Source organism: Pelmatolapia mariae, linkage group LG18 (assembly GCF_036321145.2).
Source record: "Pelmatolapia mariae isolate MD_Pm_ZW linkage group LG18, Pm_UMD_F_2, whole genome shotgun sequence".
Classification (NCBI taxonomy): domain Eukaryota; kingdom Metazoa; phylum Chordata; class Actinopteri; order Cichliformes; family Cichlidae; genus Pelmatolapia; species Pelmatolapia mariae.
Genome location: NC_086243.1, coordinates 31409463 through 31421506, shown reverse-complemented (window position 1 = coordinate 31421506; position 12044 = coordinate 31409463). Strand labels below are relative to the sequence as shown.

The following is a 12044-nucleotide window of genomic DNA, read 5'->3' as shown; positions in this document are numbered from 1 at the left end:
ACTGAATCCGATACATATCTGATGTTTTAGAAAGGACTGCTGTTTGAATGGTCATGTCACATTAAATCCGTCTTTTACGTCACTGACAAAAGACAGAAGCCAATTATCAGCACCGGAGAAGACAAACCAACCCCACCACTCCTGGTTCCGACTCCGTGTCCATATATACCTCTGCACGGAGGTAGCAGCCACTGCTCCAAACAAGGCCATTGTTAAAGCACAGTCTCTCTTTTTTTCTCAGTGTCCTTCTTTCTCTATTTAATTTGTCAAAATTCTGTCGGTTACGACTGTGCAGAAATTGATATACTGCTGCAAGAACACCTACTAGCTCTGTAGCCGCCATTTTTACTTCCGTAAACAGAGCGCGTTGTGTGTGACGTCTTCTTTTGCACATGCAGGCCGCTTTGAGGGCCGTGAACCGTTCACACTAGAGAGCGTTTGCTGTCACATTTTATTTGTAGTGTGAACAACCACACATTGTCTATTTCAGTTTGAAGAAAGAAACAACACTCTAATTCATGAAGGTTTTATATTGTGCACATACATCAACTGTCAGTCAGACATTATGGGTGTTTTTGAGTGCTTTAGGTGGAACTCTTATGTCTGTTTGGCCGTGGAGGCTAACACTGCTTGTGATCTTTTTAATTACAAAAATCCTTCTCCACATGAAAATGTAAATTTCTGTGCTCTAAATGTATGTAGAATATTCATATTAATGTATTTGTATGTTGTTATTTCACTTCCACTTCATGGACTTAACAGAGAAATCAGGAGACACTCCTTTATCAAACAGATTGTAAATAATTATAGTTATGATTATAATCAATGAGGACATCATTTTTTGTTATGTTATATGTTGGAAAAAACTAAGGATTTTTCCATTAAATCAAACTTTAATCAATGAATTTTCTTCTTTCTTTATTCCAGGATATCACTTATAACCGCATGGCAAAAATATCAACCTAGGCTAAGAGAATCTGAGTGTTTAAAACAGAACAAGACTGTTGATGAAAACAGCAGGCACACAGTAACATCACGCAGCTACGGTTTAACCTGAACACATTAAAAATCTCAAAAAATTGTAAACAAAGGGGGGGGGGGACTTTAAATGTTTAAATTTTTTTCATCTTTCTATCAACAAAGCATTCCTACTTTACTGCTGCTGTGATGAAAATAAAGCAACAGTGTGAGGCATGTAAGTCAGAAAGGGTTAAGCATGGTTTGATGGTCTGCAGAAAGAAACCTTATGCACAATGAATTGGTCATTTGAAACCATAAATTATTTTCTGGAAAGTACCAGACTTTATGTCAGGACTTGATTTTTGTTGGACTGACCTGATGAGGGCAGCAATGCGCCTTTGATACTTCCAGTCTACCGGAAGTTCAATAGAAGAAGAATAGCGGAAATGACGCCACTGAGAGCTTGCATCGTGATCCAGTTTTGTTTGAAGAATTTATTTTGAATGTATCGGTTGTTGTAGCAATAATGTATTCAGTTCAGTATCTGAGAGAGTTTATCAAGGAGAGATTAACTTCTGCTGCAGAACAAATCTTCTCAGAGTTTGAAAAAACGATCGTCCGCTATGAGGAGGAGATCAGTCAGCTTAGACTGCTGGATATCAGACCCGGGATAAAGTCACACAATACCGGTGTGTAAACCTGTGGAGGTGTGGGGATTTCTGTCATTAGTAATAAATTAATGCGTTGATTTACAATAGTTTTTAATGTAATCAGCCAATTACATGACAGCAGTCAATGCATTTCGGCATGTAGACGTGATCAAGATGACCTGCTGTTAGTTCACAGGAAGGCAACAGTAGGTCCAATAATGACTTTTTTCAACTAAGATATGCAGAAGAGCATCTCTGAATACACATAACTAGCATTGTGTACCTAATAAAGTGACCACTGAGTGTATATTGATTAGTAAAATATTAGAAAATTAGCATTAACATATACCTGCCTTCTTAAAATACTTTGGGTTTTCATTATCATATTCAGGTCATCCTGTTGTTCATTTGTTTGTATGTTTTTTTTACATTGTGTGGTAATCACTGGCAGTCACATCTAAAAATTGGACCACAGTTGTACAGCTGCAGGGTTAACAACCTCACCCAATCAACAAATGACTATGAGTAAACGTTTCTCTGGCAAAGTCTGCAAGAATGGAAGAATCCATGAAACCATAAACTTAATTCTCAATAGGTGACTATTGTCACTATTTTCTTGTGTCCCTTTGTTGAACACAAAGGTCTGGATGAGCAGCAGGTCTGTGACCAGGAGAGGAGCTCCAGTCTCAACCAGCAGGACCCAGAGCCTCCACAGACTAGAGAGGAACAGGAGGAAATCTGCAGCAGTGAGGAAGGAGAGCAGCTTGAACTGAAGCAGGAGGCTGAAGGCATTCATGTCTGGACAAGGGAAGAGCTGGATTTGTTGTGTAAACCTGGAGTAAAGCTGACCACAACAGGTATGCAAAACTGCAATATACAGATTTCATAATTCAGAAATGAATATGACTCATATAAAAACATCACATGATGATATCGGAGTTAACTCCTCATGAAAAGAGTTCACAAAGACAGGCGGTGTGCATTTCCGCCTGGCATAATACCTCACTGAAGACATGTTTTGTGTTAGTACAGTAAAATAAAAACTGGGTTTTAAATCTATATATTATTTCCTGCATATAGATTTAAGTCATGTTGTTCTGTACGCAGAATGTAGGAAAAACGTTGAGGCAATGAAAAATGTGCATTATTGGCCACAAGGACCAAGTTGGACTAGCGATTTGTACGCCTCGTAAATGATGACTTTCTGCATATGAACAGAATTCTTTGCTGTTCAGCGCATGAGAGAGAATATTTAAAACACCTTAAATATCACTCACATATCTGAGAGACATGCTCACAGTGTAACTTAGTATTCAATAGTATTCAATAAATGCTTTGATCTACAGTATTTTTTATACCACAGTAAAATGTATGCAGTTAAATTTTTGTGAACACACTTACACCCATTCAGCTACTCTTTAATCCAAAATGTAATCAGCCTATTACATTGCAGCAGTCAATGAATTTCGGCATGTAGATGTGATCAAGATGACCTGCTGAAGTTCAAAGTGTGGCCTGATTTAAATCACTTTGATCGCGGTGTGGGTGTTTGTGACAGACTGGCTCCGCTGAGTGTTTTAGAAATTGCTGATCTGCTGAAATTTTCCAGCATGAACATCTGTATTATTTACAGAGAGTAGTCCGAAAAATAAAAAATCTAGTGAGGGCAGTTCTTTGGGTGAAAACTCCTTGTTGATGTCAGAGGAGAATGAACAGACTGCTTCGACCTGACTGGAAGGCAACATTAAGTCCAATAAGCACATTTTACACCTAAGATATGTAAAAGAGCATCTCTGAATACACATAACATGTTGAATCTTGAAGCAGATGGGATACCACAATTGATTAGTATAATGGGTTACAACACCATTACCTTAAAATGACAGTGAGTTCACTGTACTTAGGAGGTCACCAGCTCTCAACCTCATAGAGCACCTTTGGGATGTGGTAGAACACAAGATTTGCATCATGGATGTGAAGATGACAGATATGCAGCAGCTGTGTGAAGCTCTCGGGTTAATATAAACCAAAATATCTGAGGAATATTTCCAGCACTTTGCTGAATCTGCACAAAGAATTAAGTCAGTTATGAGGACAAAAGGGGCTCCAATCTAGTACTAGCAATGTGTACCTAATAAAATGACCAGTGAGTGTATAGTTATTAGTAAAATATTAAAAGATTAGCTTTCATGATCATATTCAGATCATCCTGCTGTTAATTTGTTTGTGTGGTTTTGTATGTTTTTTCTGTTTTTTTTATATTGTGTGCTAATCACTGGCAGTCATAAAAATTAGACCCCAGGTGGACAGCTGCAGGGTTAACAAAATGACTCGATGAATAAATGACTCTGAATGAATGGGGATTTTTTTGGCAGTCTTCAAGAATGTAAGAGTCCTGTGAAAACACAAGGTTGATTCTGGATGGTGACCCCTTTCATCCTTCTTGATCTAAGAGCAGCCTTTAACACTCTCTAACACCCTTCTCGACAGTTTAGCCTCTGTTAGAATCACTGACAAACTCTTAAACTGGTTTAAATATTTTCTCTCTGGCTCCTGTCGGTTCAACCAAGTCATAAAATGTAAATTCCCAAGAATTCTCATTTCCAATGCGGTGTTCCCAAGAGATTTTTCCTGAGATCTCTTTGATTAAATTTCCACTGTTATTGTGGGCCTCTGGAACTCCTTCCCACCAGACATCCATTACATTGACTCTCTCTTCGCTTACAAGCAAGCAGAATGTGAAATGTTTGGTTTGTTAAATATAAGAAGTAGGTCAAGTTGCTAAAGCTTAGGGAGACTCAGGGTCAGAATATTGATTATGACATGACCAACATTTTCTTGTCATGACATTAGTCACTATTTTATTGTGTCCTTAAGTTGAAGATGAAGTTCTGGATGACCAGCAGGTCTGTGACCAGAAGAGGAGCTCCAGTCTGGACCAGCAGGACCCAGAGCCTCCACAGACTAAAGAGGAACAAGAGGAAATCTCCCTCAATCAGGAAAGAGAGCAGCTTTCACTGAAGCCAAAAACCAAAGATGTCATCGTCCTAACTGGGCAGGAGCTGGGCATCATGTGGAACCCTGAAGTAAAGTTGCAAAGAATAGGTATGCAAAACTTTAATCAGGGCTCTAGACTAACTTTTTGCCACAGTGCACTGGTGTGCCTAACTTTTCTTTTAGGTCCATAAGCACAAAAGTTAGGTGCACCCAAATTTGGGTGTGCGCTTCCTAAAGTACACAATAATCTCCACTGTCCTCCGGGGCGTTCAGCACCAGGTTGTTGCGGCTGCACCAGGACACCAGACGTTCAGCCTCCATCCTGTAGGCAGACTCGTCCCCGTCTGAGATGAGTCCAATAACGGTGGTGTCATCTGCAAACTTAATCAGCTTGACAGACTGGTGGGTGGAGGTGCAGCAGTTAGTGTACAGGAAGAAGAGCAGAGGAGAAAGAACGCAGACCTGAGGGGAGCCGGTGCTGATGATCCAGGAGTCCAAGACATTCTTCCCCAGCCTCACATGTTGCTTCCTGGCCATCAGGAAGTCAGTGATCCACCGGCAGATGGGATCTAAGGGAAAGCTTGCCTTGGAGAAGGTCTGAAAGGATGGTGTTGAAGGCAGAGCTGAAGTGCACAAACAGGATCCTGGCGTAGATTTCCCGGGGAGTCAAGATATGCTGCAGGATGAAGTGTAGAGCCATGTTGAAAGCACCGTCTACAGACCTGTTGGCTCTGTATGCAAATTGCAGGGGGTCCAGAAGGGGGGCCGTGAGGGTCTTGAGTTAGGATAGAACCAGGCGCTCAAAAGACTTCATGACCACAGATGCCAGAGCCACAGGTCTGTAGACATTTAGTCCAGTGATCCTTTGTTTCTTGGGGACAGGGATTATGGTGGAGGACTTGAAGCAAGTAGGCACATGACATGCCTGCAGTGAGGAATTCAAAATGCCAGAAAACAGGGGCCAGCTCATTTGCACAGTGTCTGAGAGTGGCAGGAGACACACAGTCTGTGGCGGGAGCTTTCCGGGCATTCAGGCTCTTAGGCTACGTCCACACTAGCCCAGATAAATTTGAAAACAGCGTTTTGGTTTGAAAATGCTCCGCGTCCACGCTATCGTTTTCGGTCGTTTTCACAGAGTTGTGTGTCCACATTGAAACGGCCAAAAACGCTTACGTTCCAGTACTGCGCATGCGTGAAACACAAGACGATTCAACCAACCTCATTTCTGTCTGCCGTTTATTTACTTTCCAGCTCTTTGAAACGTCGTGGCAAAATGTTGAGGAAAAGCACCGAGTTTTTTAAATGGACTAACAATGAGGTGGAGTTGTTGCTGCGAGTAACACAAAAGTCCAAAGTTGCAAAAGCGAGTGAGAATTAAAGAATTTAAAGAAAAGCTATCTGGAGCATGTACAGACTGATATTAATCTTTAATAGGGCTTGAGAGCAAACAAAACAACTGCTGTACAATGCGCTCCGCTATCATAGTTTAATTGGTCACATGACTGCACCACATGACTAAAATGTGTCATCGTTTTCAAAAAGGCTCCGGGTTCGCTGTCCACACGACGGGAAAGATCTGCTGCTGCATCTTCTCAGAGTGCTGGTGTTTAGCAATGTCCACTTCTGTTCTGAACCTGTACTTGGCCTCTCTGTAGCAGTCTCTGTCCCCACTACTGAACGCCTTTCTCTTTTCTAGCCACAGCTGGTTGAGTTTAGGAGTAAACCAGGATTTGCCATTATTAAAACTTACCCTGGCACAATGCTGTCCTTGCAGAAGTGGATATGGGAGGTGACAGTGTCCATAAACTCATCCCAGCCTTTAGAAGTAGCCCTCAATGTGTCCCAGTCTGTAGATTCCAAGCCGTGCGACTCTCCTCCACAGCCTCGTTGCTCCACATTTTTTTAGTCCTCACAACAGGTTTGGAGAGCTTCAGCCTCTGTCTGTACACGGGCATCAGAATGACCATGACGTGGTCAGAAAGTCCGAGTGCAGCACATGGCACAGCGTGATAGGCTTCACTAATCGTGCTGTAACTGTGATTCAATGTCCTCTCCTCTCTGGTCGGGTATGTAATATACTGTTTATATTTGGGAAGTTCCTGACTCACATTGGCTTTTTTAAAGTCTCCAAGAGCAATTTTGAGGAAAAGCAACCTTTTAGCAGGAAGAAACCTCCAGCAGACTTGGGGAGGGGCGGCTATCTGCTGCAACCAGTTGGAGATGAGTGGAGGGGGAGGAAAGCAGAGAGTGCCAGAGTTAAATTCTATAAAATGTGATAGTGGTATAGTATAAACACACAGAGCAAAAAGAGGTGAGTGAAGAAGAAACACTCAGGCATCATGGGAAGCCCCCAGCAGCCTAATCCTATTGATTGCCTGCTCAGGCAATTTATGGTTAATCTAAATAAAAAAAATACTGCAGTAGGTGTCATGTAAAGGTTTTGACTAATTTTTAAATAAACATTTAAATGCTTTCTGCCGTTTAACCTTTAATACAAGCCTTTATATATCAAGTATTTTGTTTTCTCCTACATTTTGTTTGTTTTGTTACAAATCACCTTTATTTTCTCATCCTTGGTGATCTGTTTATGTTTTCTTTGATCTTTGTTCTTGCACAGTTTTGATATTTGATTGTTTCTGTTATAAATATATGAATCTTTCAGCCCTAATCCCCACCACAAACACACAGTGTTGTGTTGTCGGTTATGGCATCTTCTCTGTTGGGAGCACATGGAGGCAGGTTGATAACCGTGGAGGAGCTAGAAGAAAGAGGTAGATGGTCTGATATCAGTTTTACGCAGAAAGTTTTCATGTGACATTTTGGGGATGAGCATAAGGTTTTGAACAGGAGCAAAAATCTTGGTGAAACACATGTGAGATGTTCAAGGCAAGAGTTTAAGTCAGTTGAACCGATTTTAGATAGCACTGAGATTACATACACATATAAATAGATTACTCTTAAACAAAGACTCAACAGTCACCTAATATCACAGAAAGTACAACACAGTAATATTTTTTTTACCTCTGATTTTTTTTGTGCTATTTTGAAATCTCCCCTGATAGGTGATTGTTGCGTTTACAAAAATTAGATTTCCACTATTAACTGATGTAGAAACTGAGGCGAAAGTAAGAAGTCAGTTTAACCCTAGAACACTATCGCTATAAATAGTAACACAATCACTAACGCTGGGTGATTTTTACCCGATATAATATGACCAACTAAAAGTACTTGTCATCAAAATATATCAAACACATGACAAATCAGAGTGGTCAGCTTTTACTTTCAACTGTGCCATGTCTAACAAAATGAAAAAATTGTCATGGGGGGGATGCTAAAGTAATGCTCCAAAATTACAGAAAAATCTGGAATTCAAGAACAAAAAATTCCTAAAAAAAAAAAAGATGCTGGAAAGCTGGTCTTTGATACACCCATTCCTGGGACATTTGAGACTTCCCTGGTGAAGGCACAATCTCCTCGACACACTAACAGCTGCAGGAGAGGGAAATCATGTAAATGTATTTGCTCAGGTGAAAATCACCCTGCGATAGTGTTCTAGGGTTAAGTGAGTGTCAGTTTAAGTTTAAAATGTCCACCCACTTCTCCGATAAAATCTACACCCAACAAAGTTTGGGTGTAGATTTTGTTCTGCCGGTTTTCAAGAATTTGAGGTTTGCTCTGCAGGGAAAAAATAAGGGAAGGGAAAAAATATTCAAACAGATTTCGGCTTGGGTTAAGTATGGTAAATATTTATATTCGGCTTTCTGAAATATATGATTCTAAACTTAACTTGATTACAGAAGAAGAGTGTTTTTTCATATAGTTTGTAAATGAGCAGCCAAAATGGTTTTCACTGAGTCAGCAAAATAGTTTCTCTCCACAACATGCCTTTCACTGGTATATCTGAATAACATGCTTATCATGTGGAGACCTGCTAATGGTTAAGGTTACCTTGTAATTTCTCAAATGTGTGTTTTTTGATCTGTCCTTTCAGATTTTCCACAACATGACTGTAAGGACGAGGAGGGGCTCACATATCAGCACGTCTGCAACCAGACGAACTCCAGTCTGGACCAGGTGGATCCTTCACAGATTAAAGAGGAACACGAGGAACTCAGTACCACTGAAGAGGGTAAACCGCTTGAACGAAAGCAGGAGACTGAAACTTTTCCTTCTCGTGAAGAAAGTGACTACAGGGAACCAGAACCAAGCAGTGTCCAGCTCCTTTCTCACAACTCTCCTGACACAAATCAGTGCGAAAGCAAGGACAATGACTTACACAGAAATAATTTGAATCAAATCATAGCAGACCTCATGGTTAAAAATTCCAAGAAAGTACATTCGTGTAGCACCTGTGGAAAAACATTTAATAGGACGGGAAACTTGAAACGACATATGCAAATTCACACAGGTGAGAAGCCACATTCTTGTAGTTACTGTGGGAAAAGATTTAGTTGGAAGTCAGACTTGACAAGACACATGCGAATTCACACAGGTGAAAAACCACATTCTTGTAGCACCTGTGGGAAAAGATTTAATCGGAAGGAATATTTGAAAATGCACCTGGAATATCATACAAGTGAAAAACGATATTCCTGTAGCACATGTGGAAAAAGATTTCATCTAGACACAAATTTGAATAGACACATGCGAATTCACCCGGGTGAGAAGCTGCATTCTTGTGGCATTTGTGGAAAAGGTTTTGGTCAGAAGACATACCTGAATAGACACATGCGAATTCACACAGGTGAAACGCCATATTCTTGTAGCACGTGTGGGAAAAGATTTAAGTGGAAGGCGTATTGGAAAATGCATATGGATTTTCATACAGGTGAAAAACAACATTCCTGTATCACTTGTGGGAAAAGATTTCATTTAAAAACAAATTTGAATAGACACATGCGAATTCACACGGGTGAGAAGCCATATTACTGTAGCACCTGTAGGAAAAGATTTAGCGACGCAGCAAATTTTGCAAGTCACATAAAAAGTCATACAGGTGAGAAACCACACTGTTGCAGAGGCTGTGGGAAAGGCTTTATCCATATCTCAAGCTTGATAAGACACATGAGAGGCCACACAGGTGAAAAACCTTATTGTTGTAGCACATGTGGAAAAAGTTTCAGTTCTTCGGTACAGTTGAAAATGCATATGAAAAACGATGCTACATGCTAAGTTTCATTCTTAGAAAATGTTAATGGTGTCTCTCGCTACATGCACGTGTACATTTGGTAAACATAGCTTTTTCTATGTGTCATTGCTTTTCATCCACCTTAAATGAGAGGTGAAGATTTTCTAAAGCTCAGTTTTTGTTTACGTGTGGATTAAAAAAAGCATTTGAAAAAATGAGTTTGTCCTCTGTTCGCCTTCATCACTTTTTTCTAAAGTCATTGTTTTATTATTTGTAGGCTTTTGATTGGTTGACATTTCTTCATGTTTTTAGAAAGGACCGCAACCCGACACACTGTTCCATGTTTATTTAACAGTCTTTATTGATTTCAACACTGGTTTATTGTTCTCCAGGTTCAGCACCTAGGTCCATCAGCTTTCCAGCTGTCTTTCCTTCTGCTCTCCGACTTCACTATAAAAAGGGGAGAAACATTAGTTCATCGTGTGCACCTTTCCTTGCCACCCCCCTCGCACTGCCCCTTGAGCTCACTGCACTACCCCTCCCCTGCAGCTGAGCCAGAGTCCACCTCCGCCACAATGTTGCTTAAGGCATGGTCCTGACAGTGCTTGAGATATTCTTCTGTGTCTTCATGTGGTCAGAGCTATTTCTTAAAAACAAACTCAGACAAATCACTGTTTTAAAAAACTGCCCGTGTACATGTGGAGGTAGCCTTTATTAAAATCAGTTTTCTCTCTGAAGTTCACAGTTTGAAGGTGTTTAAAGGACCGGTTCCATTAACTGTTCGCTTGCACCCTGCCACAACTCCCATTGGGTTTGTTCTTTTTAAATGACATTTATACACTTATTTTTACCGAATAAAACTTGAAGTAATATAAGTACGTCCATACTTTAAACGCTACGTGGTCATACTCTCTCCCACACTCCACTGTTGATCTACACACGTCGGTTGCAGCCATTTTCTCTCCATCATTTCTGCACAGAGATCAGCTGTCAGTCAAACATTATGGGTGGTACCTCCACATCTTCTAGTTGTTCTCTTGATGTTTTGGACTTTTTAAAGGAGCTCTTTCCTGTGACTGTTTATGGAGGCTGTCACTGCTCATCATGATTTTGATTTACAAAAATAGTTCTCTTTCCTCTGTTTCTTGAATATTTGTATTGAAAAATGTCGACATTTCTCTTTGAGTATGGCAGACTGTGTGTTTTTGTTTTTTCAAAATTATCAAATGAGGAAAAACTGTGATTTTAATGAATTCATATATTGTTTTGATGTTTTATTGTGTGAATAAACTGGAAGGTTTAACTATAAATCAAACTTTGAACAAAGTCTTTTCTTCTGTCTTGATGTTCTTAAGTCCTTTCAGATGTTTGTAATGGTCCTTGAATGCAGCATCAGTGTTACAGGTTGTGACTCCTGTGAACAAACGGACACAGTGTAATGTTACACATATTTAAATCTGTCTTTACTGATGATGTTGAAGCTGCTGAAGGCTCAGTGAAGTTTTGTCTTTCTGCAGGTTAACAAGTGAAATCTGAAAGTGATGCACAACACAAGAGGGCGCCTTCATCCTGCTAACAGGGATGTAGAGGAGGTTAAAGCACCTCAGCTCAGTTTGTCCACATGTTTTACATTCTGCCATGTTTGTAGGCTGAATAAAGCCTTTATCATAATGTGCATTGTGTCATAGATCATGGTAAACTGGATCAAAGCATCATTAGTTAGTAACTTATTTAGTTTGGAGCTGTATCATCTAACATTGTAGAAACATTTCCTTCAGCTTCAGCATAGAATGTTAAAAACAGAACAGGACTGTTGATGAGAACAAACAGCAGGGACACAGTATCAGCAAACACCATGGTTTAAAGGCATAAAAAATCTGTAGTATTAATTGCTTCTTACTGTAAGGCTGGCATAACAGTCATAATTCCTGACCCTATGAGCTGACCTCGGGCCATAAACCTGTCCAAAAAAAACAAAACTATAAAAGTGATGGATGAAGAGGTCATTGGAAGAAAGCCAAGAAAGGGCTTTGCTTTCTACTAAATTTTTGTTTATCTGATATGTTCAATAAAACTGTTGATATCAAACTTCGCTTATTTCCTGTAAATTTTGTGTTTGGGTTTAAATTGCGTTCCAAAAGCCTGAATCAACATCTTTCTGGCCTGAAGACACAAGCCAGAACACATATCGCCCATACCTCATTACACTATCTGCCAGGTAGTTTTCAAATTAATTTTAAGATTTTATTATTTGTTTTTAAGGCATTGCACGGGTTAGCTCCCTCATACCTTTCTGATCTTTTAAATTG

General features: G+C 40.0%; 1 protein-coding gene across 1 annotated transcript; it reads left to right on the top strand.

Annotated features, from left to right (window-relative positions):
• Positions 1-1407: 1407 nt before the first annotated feature.
• LOC134616968 (zinc finger protein 260-like) lies at positions 1408-9953 on the top strand. Its single transcript, XM_063462103.1, has 4 exons — positions 1408-1649; positions 2252-2467; positions 4488-4715; positions 8599-9953. The coding sequence occupies exons 1-4, from the start codon at positions 1487-1489 to the stop codon at positions 9777-9779; spliced, it is 1788 nt and encodes a 595-aa protein (XP_063318173.1). The 5' UTR covers positions 1408-1486; the 3' UTR covers positions 9780-9953.
• Positions 9954-12044: the final 2091 nt, after the last annotated feature.

Bases quoted from the DNA above. Each gene is read 5' to 3' on its own strand.
- LOC134616968 (XM_063462103.1), top strand. From the start codon at position 1,487: ATGTATTCAGTTCAGTATCTGAGAGAGTTTATCAAGGAGAGATTAACT. The intron at 2,468-4,487 runs GTATGCAAAACT...TGTGTCCTTAAG, and splicing joins AGTAAAGCTGACCACAACAG to TTGAAGATGAAGTTCTGGAT. The intron at 4,716-8,598 runs GTATGCAAAACT...CTGTCCTTTCAG, and splicing joins AGTAAAGTTGCAAAGAATAG to ATTTTCCACAACATGACTGT.